The following is an 18324-nucleotide window of genomic DNA, read 5'->3' on the forward strand; positions in this document are numbered from 1 at the left end:
GCGCTGGGTGTCAATCACCATACACACTTCTTTTCTCATTTATTCCAGGATATATATCGCGATATGCCTGGGCCCTCCATTGCTGCTCTCCCTTGTGTGTTGTCCACGAGACCAGTACGTGCTTGCTGACCAGGATTGTGGACGTACCAGAGTTCCCCCAATCTAGTGGAAACCCGGTTACGTCAGGGTGAGTCACCTAATTTTCTTGTCACCCCATCTGAATTGACTAAATTATTAAGGCCCATGTACACTGAAAGATGATCGCTTAAACTACAGCTTGAGTGACAGTTTTGAGCGATCATCTTTGCATGACTCTTAAGTAGCTAATTAGCTACTTAAGAGTTAAAGGAAGGCGGAGCGGGATACTGCAGATAGCTCAGAGAACAGCAGCTGCTGTATATGCAAACAGCTGCTTTGTTCTCACGGTTATCAGCGGTGTCCCTAGCGCCAGGAACAGCAGGAGCGCCGACAGCTGCTTTGTTCTCGGAGCTATCGCTGAGAGCTCCATGCAGGATACCAGCTGAAAGAATGCCATCAGCTGAAATCCCGCTGAGAACTCAACATGCGGCACTGATGAGGCTCATCAATGACTTTTAGCTTGCTAAAGGTCAACGATGAATGAATAGTGCACCATGGCCGCCTGTCTAGACAGGCTGTTTTTTGAGCGAATCGTTGTGTCTAAATGGGCCTTTACTTTTGAATATTCTTCGACCCCGCTCTGGAGCCTTTATTGATTATTGTGTTTTCCCACTTAAGAAGTAGGAACAGTTTTCCTGACATGCCTATCTTAGTAAATACTTGTAATCCCCGTGATACAGCTATACTGGAGTACCTTTACTTAGAGGAATGGCCAAAACGGCTCTGTTACTCCTCCAGGAAATGTATAAATAAATTAAAAACTAGGCATCACCATTTTTCTATCTACACACACTTCTTGAATTTGCAAAAAGTTGTGATTTACAGGCAAAGGTCCCATTGCAGCGAATGGCCTGTAATACCACATCTGGCCACTGCAGTGAGAAGGGAGCTATCTGCTTCCTGCAGAATTCAGATCACTGCATGAGCGCCCAGCAAACAGACGATCAGCATCGAAGTTTGTAGGGAATCAGGAACACATGAACGTCAATTTGTTCAAGCACTTCCAGGAGGAATAACAGAGGAACAAAACAATGCAGCGTTTCAAGAAAAGATACCTGGGAATGCTTGTCATTTTGTGAGAAATGTATGCATTAAAAAAAACTGGCATTTAAAGCCCAGCTTGGCAGCACTATCCTAATTGGTACTAGCGTAGTGGAGGATCCCAGGGTCGTACTGTCACAATCTCCTTTTCCCACTCCACCACAATTGTCCGGTAGACTCAACCACCAGTCCTTCCAGAATTGTACTTGTATAGCTCTATGCTGGACTCTGATGTTTTTACTCTTTTTTAAAGGAGTTTTCCAGGAAAATACTATTGATGACCTATGATCAGGATAGATGATCAATAGTTGATCAGCCAGGGTCAGTTGCTTGGGACCCTGACCGATCAGCTGAGTGGGCGCATGTTGTCAGCACCGCAAATACACAGGTCGGAGCGAAAGCCTCCTTGCCAACCTCTGTGTAGTAGCGGGTGCTTGTAACTGCAGGCACGGTTCTCATTGAAATCAACACAAGCTGTGCCTGCAGTTACAAGCGCCGGCCACTACAAGGAGGTCGGCGTAGAGACTTCCACTCTGACCTCTGTGTATTTGCGGTGCTGACAGCATGCACTCGCTCAGCTGATCAGTCGGGGGCCCAAGCGACAGACCCCTATCCTGATGATAGGTTATCAATACCCCTTTGATAAAGGGCTATACTGCCTGAAACATTGTTTGGATAAACTGTGAACATCTGATCCATCTGTAATAACAACATTTACAAACTTTTGAAAATTCAAGAATTATGTGCACTCCTGTTTTTTGACTCTTGGTTACAAGAACAGGCATGTCATGAGAGCCTAATCCCTACTGAACTCCCCCACACTGGCTACCCAGGTATATGTCCAAACTGAAAAAAAATTCACTGCCTCATCCTTAGGTCAGCAGTCAGTGTGTACGATAATGAAGATACACAAATCATGTTCACCACCAATGAGCGCCTCACCTGCTGCCCCGCTGTATACATCTCCCTGGGTAGGGCTATCCGTCAGAATGGTCGTCGCCTCAGCAGCGGCTTCTCTCTCAAAGGTCAGTGAATCTGTGGCTGTGATCTGTCCGGATGACGACACGGTAACTGCAAAATGAATAGACCCGCACTGTGACATGAGTACTCATGAAACGCCCGATTAGAGATGGGTAAGGAAATAGGGGAGCTTACTGCACATACATACAGGGCACGGGATAGGCCTTCTATAGTTTACAACCGCAAGAAATAAAGCAGCAATCCATTCTACATAAGTGCGCTGAGCCCATGTAGGGGTTGTAGCTCAGGTTGTCCAGGACATCTGACAGTCAGGAAAACCTGGCTTTCAGTCCCTATGAGAACTGTAGAAACAAAGATTTTGGTTGTCACCCAAGGAAACAACAAAGTAGGAGCCATAAATGGAATTGACTAAACACTACATAGCCAAGACTTTAAGGCAAAAGTAAAAAGACAAAGCAATGTATAAAAGTAACCAAATAAACATCAATTAATTCTAGGGATACTAGGAAAATATCCGTATTTACCGCAAATATCTTATGCCTTTATTTCAAAACTTGTATGTGGCAAAGCAAATGCTGCCATATCTAACATCACGATGACAGCAATTCACACGGAGAAGAGATTTAATGAGCGGGATCGTCTCTGTGAAACAGTTCTCTGCTACCTGCAGCTCTCCAGCTTCAGTGAACCTGTGAGCCCCAGAAGTGCCTTACAGACAGACCAACATGTAGCAGAGCCGTGTTCTAAAGGGAGCGATCATGCATTGTACTCCGGGATAATGGGAAGCCGGGCTCCAGCTGCAGAAAGAGCAATCGACAATAGCTCTACAGCTTAGATTCACTGCAAACACGTCACTGGGACAAATACCGTCCCCACACCCCCACACGGTTATTGTCTTGTTCTTACAAGTGGTTTCTGCTGTTGCAGGAAGAAGACTGATGTTTTTAGTCTGGTCTTTTTTGACGGAGACGGCTGACATCTCTCCTTCCTTTTTCCGGCGCTTGTAAGGAATAAAAAGACGGACAGGGCCGCTCTGTTGGGATGAAAGTCATAGAACAAAGGTCATTTTATAATACATATGGAGAAGTTATCCTGGTCCTTCATTTATGAAATCGAACTTGTAAAACTGTAACTAAACAGAAAAAAAAAATGAAAGAGCCCTCATCACTTAAAGCTTCCTATTGTAAAACTCACTAGTCCATCCCCAAATAAGACTAAAGGCTCATTTAGACACAATCTATCGCTGAAAAGCCATCTTTTGAGCGATAATCATTGGGTGTAAATGTGCCCATCTTTCACTTTTCTGCTGAAGGATGAATTTCAGTCTGGCATGAAATCTATTGTTTGGTAGAACAGCTGATAAGCAGGACCGCAGGCTGTGTTCTGCCCACCGCACTCTGTGTTCTGCCCAGGGAGCGCTGATTACTTTTGCAGAAATGTCAACAAAGTTAAGGGTGCTATAGAGCCTTCTTTTACATTTTTTAAATGGGCATCAGCTAGTTAAAGTTTTATTTGGTGGGTGCGGCTGGCAAGTTTCTAAATAAAAACAATAGCTAGCTTTAGGCAATGATGCAACTAAACTTTCATGAAACTTTTAGAAGCTTTAATTAGACATTTAACAAAGACATTATTCCCAGAAAAAGCCAAAAATACAATACCTAAAGGTCTGCAAAGCAGACACAGTCGCCATAGATCGCCATAAGGCAGGCACAATCGCCATCGGCACAATCGCCGTAGGGCAGGCGCAATGGCCGTAAGCCCTGGAAATATGCAGTCAGCCAGACAATGATGTGGAGGAGCAGCTTTTTCTTGGCAGGCTAATATGCAGTCACCCACTCAACCCAGCCCAGATTGGGGAGGAGCGACTGCATATACTAATAGCCTGCACATGTGAACGATACCAAAGATGCCAGCCATAGATGGATGGTGACCCACCATACAGGATATCAACCCTGGCTGATATAACACATCGTTCACATGTGCAGGCTATTAGTATATGCAGTCACTCCTCCCCAATCTGGGCTGGGTTGAGTGGGTGACTGCATATTAGCCTGCCAAGAAAAAGCTGCTCCTCCACATTATTGTCTGGCTGACTGCATATTTCCAGGGCTTACGGCCATTGCGCCTGCCCTACGGCGATTGTGCCGGTGGCGACTGTGCCTGCCTTATGGCGATCGTGCCTATGGCGACCGTGTCTGCTTTGTATTTTTGGCTTTTTCTGTGAATAATGTCTTATTGACTTCTATAGGAGTTACAGAAACAGTGTAGCTCAGCTAAGCTCATCCTGGCCACCTCCTAAACAGCAGTGCTTCTATATAGAAGAGGTTTGGCCAAGATGGAAACACCTCTTAAAAATGCACCTATTATTAAAAGAAACTTTTAAATACTTGTCAAAGAACATAAAGACTTTTCGTGGATGACATTTATTTAATATACTGATTAACATTTACAAACACCAAGGAGTTCTCTCTATAGCTTCATACATATTAATATTGGCCACTGTGATCATTACATGGGGCATGTTTAGCACTTATCTGATTTATCAAATTGTAATACCACTTAAGAAAGGGTGCTTGCATGCTTCTCAATGTGACTTCTTCCATAGTGGGTTGGAATTATTACTGCTGGTCAAAGGGGTTGTTTGGTATTGTAGCTAAATAATAAAGTGACCAATCCCCCCATGGCCAGAATTACTGAAATTGAATTACCCAGAAAGGAGGCACTTGATCTTTCCAACCCACTTCAAATACTGGAGTATGTAAGAATGAGAAATTACTGTAGTTTCACTGGTAATTCAGTTTCCACGAGACCCTCCCATTAGTTTCTTCCAAATAACCACGCCAGTATAAAGCCCCATTTACACTGAAAGATGATTGCTCAAATGTCAGTTTTAGTGACAGTTTTGAGCGATCACCTTTGCATAAACTCTTAAGTAGCTAATTAGCTATTTAAGAGTTAAATGAAAGCGGAGCGGGATACCGCAGATAGCTCCGAGAATAGCATCTGCTTTGTATATGCAAGCAGCTGCTTTGTTCTCTGAGCTTTTCAGCTGGTATCCCGCTGAAATGTCCCAGCAGGATACCAGCCGAAAGAATGCTATTAGCGGTATCCCGCTGAGAACTCAGCGTGCGGCGCTGATAAGAGTCATCACTGACTTTTAGCTTGTTAAAAATCAGCGATGAACGAATAGGGCACAAAGAGTGCACAATGGCAGAGCGTTTAGATGCAACGGTCATCGCTCAAAAGATGGCTTTTGAGCAAATTTTGAGCGATAATCGTTGTGTCTAAATGGGCCTTTAGTCTGATTTCTTGTATTGGGTATTTAGATTCCTGTACACCAAAAAAAGATAATCAATAATTGGGGAGGAAAATCTATAAGTACAACATTGTGAACATTTTGTCTCCCACGAAGATACCACCCGGAGAATTCCCAGATGACTAGTTAGGGAGGCACAATAGCCTGCAAAACGTTGCAACTGAAGAACAGGTCACTAGAGTTTAAGTCTAATCTACAATGCTTTATAAAAAGGTATGGATTCTGGACTGTCACTGCCTTGCAGATTTGTTCCAATGAGGCGGCTGCTTTCTCTGCCGATGAAGCTGCCATAGCTCTGCTTGAAAGGGACCATTATTTTTCCTGGTGTTTGAAGCAGTTGCAGGGGATAATAGTCTGAAATTGTGGATCTGGTCTACATTGCAATTGTATCTTTAGAGGCTTTCTTTCCTTTGTTCATTCTGTGTTCCCAGGTTAGAGTCTATTCTGGAGGCCTTTGTACTTTCCGGATAATACAGTACTGTTCTTCTGACTAAGCATCGAAAAGTCTCTTTTTCACTTTTAGGATCTGCGCAAAAAAGTAGGTAAGTTTATTTGTAACTTTCTGTGAAGATTCAACGCTACTTTTGGTAAAAGGCACTGACTGGATCAAGACTCAAAACTAATCCATTGTCCATGACTCTAAAGCTATGGTTCTTTGCTTGAGAGAGAATACTTTTCTTCAAGACGGCTTGCAGAAATGATTACTATTAAGAAGGCAGTCTTTTAGGAAAGGCATGTTAGGCTAATCAACTCAAGAGGTTCAAAATGGATGTCTGAAGAGACACTGGAGAACTATATTCAAGTTCCACTGTAGAGTTAAAGAGTCGTCTCAAATATAGTTCCTGAAGCCGAAATCTGTACTCTGAGCGTATTAGGTTTAATTCTCATTTCCAGACCTTGTTGTACAAAGTCCAAACTTTCTTGTAGAACTGCTCTTGTTTGGGCTGGCGGATTATCCCCACGCCAGAAGCAAATTCTCTTCTAGAATGTTAAATAAACAGCCGAGGACAATTTTTTTCTACTTGCCTGGAGAACAGTGATTACTTTTTTTAATGACCTCTCAGGATCCAGGCCAAGAATTGAAATTTTGATGATTCTGATCAAGTAAAGAACTTTGATGAAGAGGGTTATGCATGTGGAGAAAAAGTAATAGATCCTCCAAGGCCAGTTCTTACAGAACAGAAAATTGTCTTCTTGCTGCCCAATACAGAGAAATCGGGACTCTTGTAGCATCTTTTGTAGGACCCTCGTTATCACAGAAATAGGTTGGAAAATATAAGCCAGATTTACTGTCCGTGTCTGAGACAGAGCATCTCGGATTCAGAGAATAAGAGTCCATTATTGCTTTTCTCTGGCTGAAAAACAAATTCATTTGGAAAATTCCCAAATGATCAGCAATGTCATCATAGACCATTCCTCTGGATCTAGGTCTTGCCTGTTGAGAAAGTTCACAACAGAGTCTTCTAAGACGTTTAGATGGATGGCAGGGGCTTGCAAGAATGTTACTTCTACCCATATAAAGTTCTTTGTTGCTAGATTTTGAAGTATAGAAGATCTTGCTTCCGCTTGATGTCTAAAATAGGCCATGGTGGTTATAGCATATGTGTTTTTTGGAACCAATTAGTGTTACGTGTGCTGCTGGGATCTGTAGTTCTAAGCTTCCTAGCAGCACAGTCCTCACAGGGTTAATTGATTGAGCTGGCTGAGTGTTGTACTTCCTGCTAGCCAATCTCCTGGGTCTGTGCTCATATATAAACCCAGCTCCTGGTTATTCTGTCTGGTGTTCAGGGTGAGCAATCATGAATCCTTGTCTGTTGAAGTTTGCTGTGTGACCTGCTATCTGTGTTTTGTTGCAGCTTGCTGTGTGATCTGTGCCTTGCAGGTTAATGTCCGTTTGTACGTTTATTTTGTGTCAAAAAAACTGACTCCTTGAGGGGAGGCTCTAGTACTCCGTTGTACCGCCTCTAGCTTGGATACAAGATGTGATACCGGCAGGCATGGAGGCTCTAGTACCTCATTGTACCACCTCTAGCTTGGATACAAGATGTGATGCGGTAGGGCATGGAGACTCTAGTATCCTGTTGCACCACCTCTAGCTTGGATACAAGATGTGATGCGGAAGGGCATGGAGGCTCTAGTTCCCTGTTGTACCACCTCTAGCTTGGATACAGGATGTGATATAGACGGACATGGAGGCTCTAGTACCCTGTTGTACCACCTCTAGCTTGGATACAAGATGTGATACAGGTGGGCACAGAGGCTCTAGTACCCTGTTGTACCACCTCTAGCTTGAATACAAGATGTGATATAGACTGGCACGGAGGCTCTAGTACCCTGTTGTAAAGGGTCTAGCTTGGATGCAAGATGTGATACGGCAGGCATGGAGGCATAAAGATTATGTATGGTATCCTGTGGCATATCAGCCCACATTTGCTATAACTGATACCCTAGATTGTGCAAACTCGGTGGCTGTCAAAATTGGCGTCCCAGATCGTCCCATACATATTCTATTGGTGATAAATCCGGTGACTAGTAGACCATGGAAGTGTGACAATGTTGTGGGGACATTACTGTGACCCCCTTCTGTGTGCGGCCGAGCATTATTCTGCTGGCAAAATACCTCTTGGAAGCCGTCATGAGAGGAACACATGTGGCTGTAGGATGTCCTGAACATATCGCTGGGCTGTCATTGTCCCTTGTAGGGGTGTCTGACTGTTGTATGTGATGGCGCCCCAGACCATCACACCAGCAGTAGCGGGAGTATGCCGCTCCACATCGGAGACAGGATTGAGGTGTTCACCCCTAGGTCTCCAGACAAGAATGTCATCAGTACCCAAAGTAAACCAGGATTTGTCACTGAAGACAACCCAGTTCCATCAATAGCAGTCCAATTTCATTGTCTGCGACACCGCTGCAAATGGAGGCGACAGTGGGTGGGGCTCAAAGGCAGTAAGGAGCATAATGAGACCAAATATCCTTCACCCAAGCCACTGGGAATGGTTACAATAGACACAGGGGTCTGTAACGATAGTGCCACCCGTCTCTCGATGGCGGACAGCGAAACAGTTGGAGCTGCTCGGGTTTGCGGACGATCAGACAATCCTCTCTATTGGTGGACTGTCAAGGATACCCTGAGCTCAGTTGCTTTGTGCGCTTGCTCTCATGCAACCACTGGTCCCAACACCTCCTAGCAACCTAGGTATTGGGCAATTTGTCAATACAACATCCAGCTTCTTGCATTCCAAACATGCGCCCCCTCCCATACTCTGGTAACTGGGCGAAATTCCTTTGATTGCGCAGTAGAGTCATGTCTAGTGGTCAACACATGATCTACACAAATGGAAAAAGAAGTCACTACACACAAGTAGCCTCTGAGAACCTTTTGATAGGCCAAGGGTGAAACTACTTTTGGGGCCTCAGGTGGCAAGACCATTCATCTAATCACCCCACAACTCTAAAAATGTTTAGATCTGCCTGAGATGTAACTGCATGCTGAGTTTTGCAGCTAAACGACCACTTCTTCTAGGGCCTTGATGGGTTTTTTTTTAAATAAAGGGTGTATTTCATAATTTTTTAATTAAGACGTTTTATTGACTCCTGTTTGAATTATTTGAAGCTATACAATTATTGAGAAATGTATGTTTATTATGGTTTTTTAGCAGTTGTTATGCACACCTCCATGGGTTATGCAGATGTAAAAAGCAAAACCCTGGGTGGTGGCCCACGCTTAAGAAGTGCAATAAATGTGACTCAGAGCCAAGAAAAAAAACTTGACTCCTCTGTATGTCCAGCAATGACATGTTTCGAGGCAAATACCTTATCCTCAGATTGCTTTAACAGTAGTATGGGGAGAATTTGCCATCCGAGGCACTCAGAGCAGATATATCAGACACAAAGAACAAAGTACTTTCTATCTTAGAACAACAATCACTATGCGCTAGGGACAGATGGAGGGGTAGCTTCTACGAGCAGGGAAACAAGGGCGGGCGAATGTTGGCCGGGGCCCTGCATCCCAGGACACGCACCCCATACATAACTTCTCTCAACTCCCCCTCTAAAGGAATAATCCACGCCAATAAGGACATTCTGGATTGCTTTAAGCAATACTACCAGAAACTGTATAATCTACCGGAAGATGGAGGGGGCACACAAACCCAGGTGGTGGAAGACTATCTAGGCAGGTTCGCTCCGGGCTCTATCCCGGAGGAGACAGCAACCAGTCTAGAGAATAATTTCACAGAGGAAGAGATAAAAGAGGTAATCCAAAGCCTCAAGCTGGGAAAGAGCCCTGGCCCGGATGGGTTCACCCCCGGCTTCTATAAAGTGTTTGCGGACCTCATATCCCCCTCATTAGTCCAGGCCTTCAACGCTATCTCTGGATCGTGCCCCTTTCCGTCCCAGGCTCTTCAAGCCATTATCACCATCATCCCTAAGCAGGGGAAGGACCACATGCTCTGCTCCAACTTCCGCCCTATATCCTTAATAAACATAGACACTAAAATGTTCTCCAAAATCTTAGCCTCACGCCTGAGGCCTCTCATCTCACCTCTAATCAACCGTGAGCAATCTGGTTTTGTCCCAGGCCGTGAGGCAAGGGACAACACTATAAGAACAATCTCCCTGATATCGCGGGCTCGCCTCTCGGGAATCCCTCTGTGCTTATTGTCAGTAGACGCAGAAAAAGCGTTTGATAGGGTCCACTGGGGGTTCCTAGAGGCAACTCTGAAGAAGATAGGACTGGGCCCCAGATTTATTGAGTGGGTCATGGCTCTCTACCGCGACCCGTCAGCTAGAGTCAGAATTAATGGGACCCTATCCCCACCATTCAAAATAAAAAATGGGACGAGACAAGGGTGTCCCCTCTCCCCCTTTCTATATGTCCTGGTCATGGAGTCCCTGGCCAACGCCCTTAGAAATAACTCTAATATTCAAGGGGTGCGGCTAGCCTCCACAGAACATAAACTCTCCCTATTTGCTGATGATCTCCTAGTATTCATCACAAACCCCAGGGTTGCCCTACCAATAGTCCTAAAAGAATTCGAGAAATACGGGAAAGTTAGTAATTTCAAAATTAACATAAATAAATTAGAAATCCTCAATATCTCAATTCCTCCGGAGGTGGCCACCGCTGTCAGCAAATTCTCTACCATGAAATGGAAGGACGACCACATTAAATACCTAGGCATAAATATTACCAGGGATCCCAAAAATCTTCTTGAAGCAAACTTCAAGCATATGCTCGATAATATCCGAAAGGATTTCCTCAAGTGGAAGCCCCTCACCCTATCGTGGCTAGGGAGAATAAATGTCCTAAAAATGGATGTCCTGCCCAGGCTCTTGTACCTATTCCAAACCCTACCGATAAAAATTCCAAACCTATACCTGGCCAAGCTCCGCAGGAACTCTCTAGAGTTCCTGTAGGGAGGCTCTAAACCAAGGGTTAAATACAAGACGCTTATCAGAAGGAAGGGAGATGGAGGAGTAGGCGTACCCTGCTTCTCCACATACTATAAGGCGTCTATATGTAGATGCGTTCTTGACATCATACACAACAACCCAACCAAGCTCTGGGTAGACCTTGAGCGGGAGGAGTTTTCTGCGCTGGCAACGGGTCCTTCTGGCTACCTCCGACAAGGATGGGAGAAACTGACTGGATTTCGCCCCTGTTGAAACAGATCTTGGAGGCCTGGAACGGGTTTGCTCCACACCTGGGTCTAGTCTCCCGCCCTGGCCCCCTCACCCCGATTACGGGCAACCCGGAACTACCGGCCTTTCTGAAGGACAATACACCCTTCTCAGCGGGGTCCCCGCTGCCTCTTAGGGTTAGGGACGTGGTGTCATCATCAGGGGTCCGACCAATGGCTGAACTGCTGGAGGGGGGCAGCCCCCGGGCTGGAACGTGGTTCCAGTACTTAAAGATTAGACACTTTGTCCTATCCCTGGGCCCCCTGATCTCCTTACAGACCCCTCTCTCTCGCTTCGAACATTTATGCACGTCCCGACCTCTAGCCCAACCAAAGTCTCAGCCCTATACAGCCTCCTCCTGGCAGTGGAGACACGAGAGGACCCACCGGGCTTTGTCGCGAGTTGGGAGAGGGAGCTAGGGAAAACCTTCCAGGAAGAAGCTTGGAAAAACGCCTTTACACTAACTCATTCAATGGCAACAGCCGCTAAATTTCAGGAAACCAATTATAAGATATTGACTAGGTGGTACAGAACCCCGGCGCAACTGGCCAAAATCTACCCACAAACCTCGGACGCCTGCTGGAGATGCCAGGGCGGGAAAGGGGATCTTACCCACATCTGGTGGTCCTGCCCTTTGATCATGCCCCTATGGCAGGAAATCACAAACCTATACAACGTAATTTACAAGGACAAGGTGGCCTTGACGCCTGAGGCGGCCCTGCTGTCCATGGTCCGGGGACCTATCTCCAAATCAAAGAAAAGCGTCTTTAGATTCTTCCTGATAGCCATGAGACAGAACATACCAAGACTCTGGAAGACAACCTCGCCTCCCACGAGGTCCTCTTGGCTAGAAATCATGGATAACATATGCCACATGGAGGACCTTGGTGCCGCAGATAAAGGAAACTCCTCAAAGTACTTCGCCGCTTGGACGGCCTGGATTTTGTTCAGGAACTCCCCTGACCTAAAGACTTGGCTGCTAACAGGTACACTACCCTCATAACTTAAATTGGATGTTCCACTGTCACACAATCTCTGTAAATCGATCCGGAGCGCAGGCCGCTGACAGCCGCCCCCCCCTCCCTTCCTACCCGCTATATCCCCAAGGTCCCATCCCTCCCCCCTCCCCTCCTATCTTATTTACTTGTTATTAGTAAAGTTTCTAAAATGTTGCAATACCAATTGCATTGGGCAGCAGCCTCATTTAACATAGTTATCGAACTGGGGTGACGGCCTCAGGAAGGTAGACACCGAGAGACAGGTGGTCACGCCTGCAGGCCACCACACCCGGCTTAGCAGGCTGCCTAATCTTCTTTTTGAACATTAATGCCATTTTGTTGATGTTGTTAATACGTTCTTCAATATAAAATCAATAAATACATATTGAACTATAACAGTAGTATGGGCTCAGCTATCAGCCTCCTCACAAGAGAAGTATCCTTGTTTTTTCCTTTTCGTTTATGGATATTTTATGTATGTCCTCTATTTTGTAACTATTAAGCGCTGTACCTTCATATATTGAAGTCTGGAACTTTTAATAGTTTTGCCTTGTTTACCCAAAAAACATGCTTCAATGCAGTGTGACTTATAGCCCATATTCAATAAGTGATGGTAGCATCAGTATTCTTGAGTGTGTAGTGTATCTGTTATGCTTAATATGTAGCACGAGGGAAGAGCGAGTGAGAGACTACACTGTGGAGTATTATATACCCCTTATAGTCACACCCACGTCACGGTGGCGGAAATGAGCCTTCCATGACAAAAATAATTAGGAATCTCAGAACCTGGACCAGTAGAACCCAATGGAAGTAATATGTCACTGAGCGCTTAGCCCTTTTGGCTCCAGAGGATAGGGTATAGCTTTATTATTGGTGGAGGGTCCAACCACTGGGACCCCCCTTTGGTTCCGAGAAAGGGGGTCCCGTAGGTCCCTGCAAGAATAGAGCAGCAATGGAGCATGCATACTGCTGATTCATTTTAATGCGAGTTCAAGCACTCTGCTATCTCTGGCGGTCCCACTGAAATACATGGATCAGCAGTGCACATGCTTGACCGCTGTTGCATTTATGCAGGGACCTTTGGGACTCCCATTCTTGCTTCAGTGGTTGGACTGCCCACCGATGAAAAAGCTGGCCCTATCCTGTGCATAAGGAATAACTTTCAATCACGGCACAAACCCTTTATGCAAAAAGTAGACTGCTGAATACTAAGAGGTGTGCAGAACATAGATGAATGAAGTAGCATCCACAGGCGGGTAAGGGTAAGTGTCTGCCTGAATACACTGCATCCATGGTGACTTGCAGGCTGTGCCATCTTACTTTACCATCATTCCATGCTAAACGTATTTTGAATGTCAGGAGGTGACAGCTAAAAAACTTGGAATAAAAACCGCTAGAGGACATTGTAACTAAAACCCTTCTTCACAAACTTGTATCCTTAATTAGGTGCAAGAGACGGCAAGCCGAGGCGGCAGAGTCAGCAATACTTCAAAAGCCTCAGTGATCTGGCGTTGCAGAGGAGGCTGACATTGCTGGTGTAAGAGAAGCAGGGTGCCAAGAGCTCCGAGTGCTTTAGACTACTCCAGGAAGGCAAGGAAATAAAACTTGACAAATCAGCAAAACACGATCCCACGAGAGCGCTGAGGAGTTCAGACACTTCACATCTTTTTAACCGTGAAAAGATCAGACTTTGATGATCTTGGATTTATTCCACTTCGGACAATTAAAGTAACTTTTTAATGCAGGTCTTAGAATTTAAAGGGGTTTTCCCGGAACTAGGATATTGATGACCTTACTTCATAATAATCAGTATAGGATCAGTGGGATTTGTTGATCAGGATGCCTTCCAATCAGCTGATTGAAATGGCCAGCGATGTCATGCTCATCGGTCACATGGCCCAAGAGCCGCATAGTCCCATTCAAGTGAATAGGATTGAGCTGCTATACCAGACACAGCCACTATATGGCGTTGTACCTGGTATGTACGGAAGCAGCCAGAGTGCTCACTTGAGCAGTGCAGCCACTTCAGACAGTTGATCCATGGCGGTCCCATGTGGTGGATGTACACCGGTCTGATATTAATCATCTATCCTGAGGATAGGTCATCAATATCTTAGTCTTAGGAAGCATTTGAAGGGAATCTGTCACCAAGTGTATGCTGAGGGCAACATAAAGTAATGACAGAGACCCCGATTCCAGCAAAGTGTTGCTTCTCTTCTTGCAGCAATTTTCATAAAATTCACTATTTGTCAGCTGCTGCGTAAGGCAAGTGCTTCAGTCCTCACAATGCCGTGTGCGCTTGGTTGTCCTTGACATTCAGGAGCTTCTAGCTTTCCCCAGCCACACCCACTGATTGACAGCTTTTTCCCAATGTACAGTATAATAAGAAAGCTGTCAATCAGCAGTGGCTAGATGGGGAAGTCCGGCATTCATAAACCTGAGTCACAGGGATTTTCGGAAAACTAGTGCATGAAAACAAGTGATGGACCATTATAATCAGACTAGCTGTCATTACTTAATGCTGCCCTCAAACAGGACAGCATAAATCTGGGGACAGATGCTTTTAAGGTTGAGAGTGCTTATTTAGAGGCACTTTCAAGCAGCATGTCCAACCAGACAAACCTGTCCCTTATGCCTTATTAAGGACACCTGGACACCACAGAAGGAGGGCCTTGTTTTAATAGGCAGAGTGGAGAGACCCTACAAAAACGGTGCCTCCCATTCCGATAGGCTAACCACAGCCACTCCCAACTTTCCCAAGGATCGCCAGGTATTTCAGCAGCTGCACTTGTAATGCACCTTACGTTAGAGAATAAGCTACCTAAATGGTACCATCAGCAGTTAGTACCTACGCTAGTGGTGTTCTGTGAATGGAGAGAGACTGAAGGTTATCATGATGCTCTACAGTACACTGTGGGAGTCCCTCTCTTCCAGCCATTAACCCTTTAAGGACCAAGCACGGTAAATTGACGGCGCTTGGCCCTGGGCTTTAGCCCCTGACCAACAGCAAAAGTATAGCATGGGTTTAAAGATCCTGCAATCAAGCAGGAGTAGGTTGGGTTCTCGGCTGTTAGTGACAGCTGAGGACCTGGAGGAGAAGACAGAAGCAGTTTTTAACCACTTCTGCTTTCTCCTTTCTGGGCTATTTAGCTCTCAATGAGCGCTATGTACTAAAGAGAGAAAGCGGAAGTCTTACTTCTTCTATTTAACCCAATGATCACATAACCGCCGGGTGCTCCCTGTCAGAGTAGAGCAGCAGGGTCCTAGCAGACCCTGATCAGCTCTGTTAGTAACTACTATCATTGCAGGGAAATATTTTCCCCTGTAACTGGGGCTTCTATGGATGCTTCAGTTACCGGGAAAAAATGTGAAAATATTAAAAAAGACAATGTGAATGACCCCCCACAGGTCTTATATGATGTCATGGGGGTCAGAGATGTAAAAGAAATATATATATTTACAAAAATAAGTTAAAAAAAAAAAGTTACAGAATAAAAATACACATATAAAAGAAAAATGACCCAACACTGCCGATGGCAACCAATACCATCGCTGAATGTGCCCTGTAATCCAAAACCATACAAATTATTTAACGTTCAAAACAAAGTGAGGAACCCATTCCTAGACTTTATTTTAGCATAAACATAGTCATCTTAAAAATAAACTGCCGCATGTTTTTTGGTTTTTAAAAAAAAAACATTTTTAGGTATTTTTACCCCCAATAAAACTAAAAAAATGAAAAAAAGTCAATGAAAAAAGATCTAAAAAAATAGCCCTATAGGTCACAAAAAAAGGCAGCAAAAATAATTTTTGTAGCTGAAGGAAAAAAAAAATAATAGGGCAGTAAAACCACCACATGGGTAAATTCCCTAAAAAGTGTCTGGTCCTTTAGGACTGAACCACCCTGCTCTTTAACCCTTTCCAATCCACTGTCTGACGTCTGAAGACATTATGATTTAGGGCTGTACGGCTCCGATATTGCAAGACGTCTGTAGGGATTCTCTTACTGTACATTACCAGCCTCTCTGCTGTCGGACCCTATCCAACGTGTCACCTCATGCAGTACTGGCTTTAGCCAGCAGATAGTGCCGTTGTAAAATGGCAGAAAAAGAGTAAGCCCCCTAGGAAAACCAGGATGCAAATTGGATTGGAAAGGGTTAATGGGTTAACAAACTGTACTTATCAGTAAATAGCGCCCTGCAGTAGGTACTAGGAAGGCATCCTTTTTGAAGGACCTTAAACTAAAATATAGAATGTGAATCGAACTCCATTCTGTTAACAGCTGATTATTCCCTTTTAGGGACTGTTCACTTAGGCAGAATTGTTTTAGGGTGCAGCGGAATTTACAATCCTGCGGAAAATTCTGCACCAAAATCCACAGGTCTAACATGCAGATTTTGATGCAGAATTGCAAATGGCTTAATTATGCCTGCAAATTCGCATCAAAATCCGCATTTAGACTTGCAGAATTCGGTGCAGATTTCCGCAACGGCAAATTCTGCAGCATCCAGCGGTTCCTTAGGCATTTAGAGTCCTAGTGACTCCAGCCATCTCCTGAATTCCGGCTGTCACTCTACAACGTGACATGTACTTACCAGGCTGAGGTCATCACAGCAGGCGGCGCAGGTACAGGACGCAGCATGGGGGGTGAGCAGACCATCCTGGAAACACAAGATGCCGAGCCCTTAATGACAGTCATCAGTCCTAGGACTACTTTACTACTAAGCCTACTTCTGTAAACCCTGATCTAGCAGACCCAATGCAAGACAACGGTGAATGTGCAACATCTATAATCTACTTTCCCCATGAGTTTCCACCGACGTGTAAGACTATGTTCACATCTGCGTTTGGAGGCTCCATCACAGATCTGGCACGCAGGACTTCTCGTAAAATGATGGTCAGCCGCATGGAAACAAAACCGTTTTACGATGGAACCCAATAGAGTCGGATCTGTTCCCTTTCCTACTGCCGTAACAGAGCAGGAAAGTGGAATCCCCTAGTGCAGTTGTGAATGCAGCCCAAGGAGGATACAAGATGGTTGCATTAGCTATAACCTGGATTTGTAGTTCCATTAAGGTTTCCCCTTGGAAACTGCTTTAATGATTACGGAACAGCACGACTATCAATTACAGTAAAGTTCCGTTAATCTGGCATTACTTGGACCTAACTGGAATGGATTATCAAATACTCTGAATGCCTACAGTCACGAGTCTGATAGCTTTGCCGTCACACTGCTCACATTAGAATTTACATAAGTTTTCCTCTGTCAACACAGTAAATAAGTGTAATAGAGCAGAAGTTTGTTCTCCAGAACTTTTTTCCTTCTATAACTAAAAATGGGAAGTCACCGACTCACAGCAAGAAACTAAAACTTAAAGCAATCCTTTATGGACAAACCAAGATGGCCCCACCGCTTGTCTGACTACCTGCTGCACACTGTGTAGGGGTTGTCTAAGACACTACATATCGCTTTGATTGGCAAGTGGTGCTCACATGAGCAGTGCTTACCAATCAGAGCAGTATGTAGTGTATTAGACAACCCCTAAATAGATTCATCAGGTAGTCAGAGAAGCAGTGCGGTCATCTTGGTTTGTCCTAGCCTGGACGGGCGCTTTAAATGCTATAGGAATAGAAATAGAAGAGACCAATTGCTTTACCTGTATAAGACACTGCAGGGGTCTTCCTGCATAGCGGATACTTCTCTTCCAGTCTTTGCTGCTGGCTCTGCCCGCAATGGCTTCAAACTCAGTAGGGGTATACCAACCATCAGAATGCTTCACACAGCGTCCTCTGCCCCCTATCAGACCGAACACATGCTGTATTAACATATACGTGTAAGGGGGTTCTTTACTGTAAGAGCAGTAAGACAATGAAACTCTCTGCCTGAGGATGTGGTGATGGCAAATTCAATAGAAGAGTACAAGAGGGGCCTGGATGCCTTTCTTAAGTGTTACAATATTACATGTTATAATCATTAACCCCTTAATGACATGGCCTATTTTGGCGTTGAGAACCAAGCGATTTTTGGTATTTTTCCATCTCCATTTTTCAAAAGCCATAACTTTTTTATTTTTCCGTGGACACGGCCATATAAGGGCTTGTTTTTTGCGTGGCGAGCTGTAGTTTTTATTGGTATCACTTTTGGGTACATAGACAATATTGTAA

General features: G+C 44.7%; 1 protein-coding gene across 3 annotated transcripts in view; it reads right to left on the minus strand.

Annotated features, from left to right (window-relative positions):
• The window catches only part of DEAF1 (DEAF1 transcription factor), a 56696-nt gene that overhangs the window by 19893 nt on the left and 18479 nt on the right, over nucleotides 1–18324 (minus strand). For all 3 annotated transcript variants that reach the window (XR_010787150.1, XR_010787151.1, XM_066583003.1), the window contains exons 5-8: nucleotides 17817–17956; nucleotides 16755–16820; nucleotides 3067–3193; nucleotides 2122–2250 (exon numbers count right to left, since the gene is read on the minus strand). Coding sequence is in view for 1 of the 3 variants with exons in the window: in XM_066583003.1 (XP_066439100.1) it covers nucleotides 2122–2250; nucleotides 3067–3193; nucleotides 16755–16820; nucleotides 17817–17956 (462 nt within the window). In the remaining 2 variants the exon portion in view is untranslated. The remainder of the gene's footprint in view (nucleotides 1–2121; nucleotides 2251–3066; nucleotides 3194–16754; nucleotides 16821–17816; nucleotides 17957–18324) is intronic.

The sequence above is a fragment of the Eleutherodactylus coqui genome, chromosome 11 (assembly GCF_035609145.1).
Source record: "Eleutherodactylus coqui strain aEleCoq1 chromosome 11, aEleCoq1.hap1, whole genome shotgun sequence".
Taxonomy (NCBI): Eukaryota; Metazoa; Chordata; class Amphibia; order Anura; family Eleutherodactylidae; genus Eleutherodactylus; species Eleutherodactylus coqui.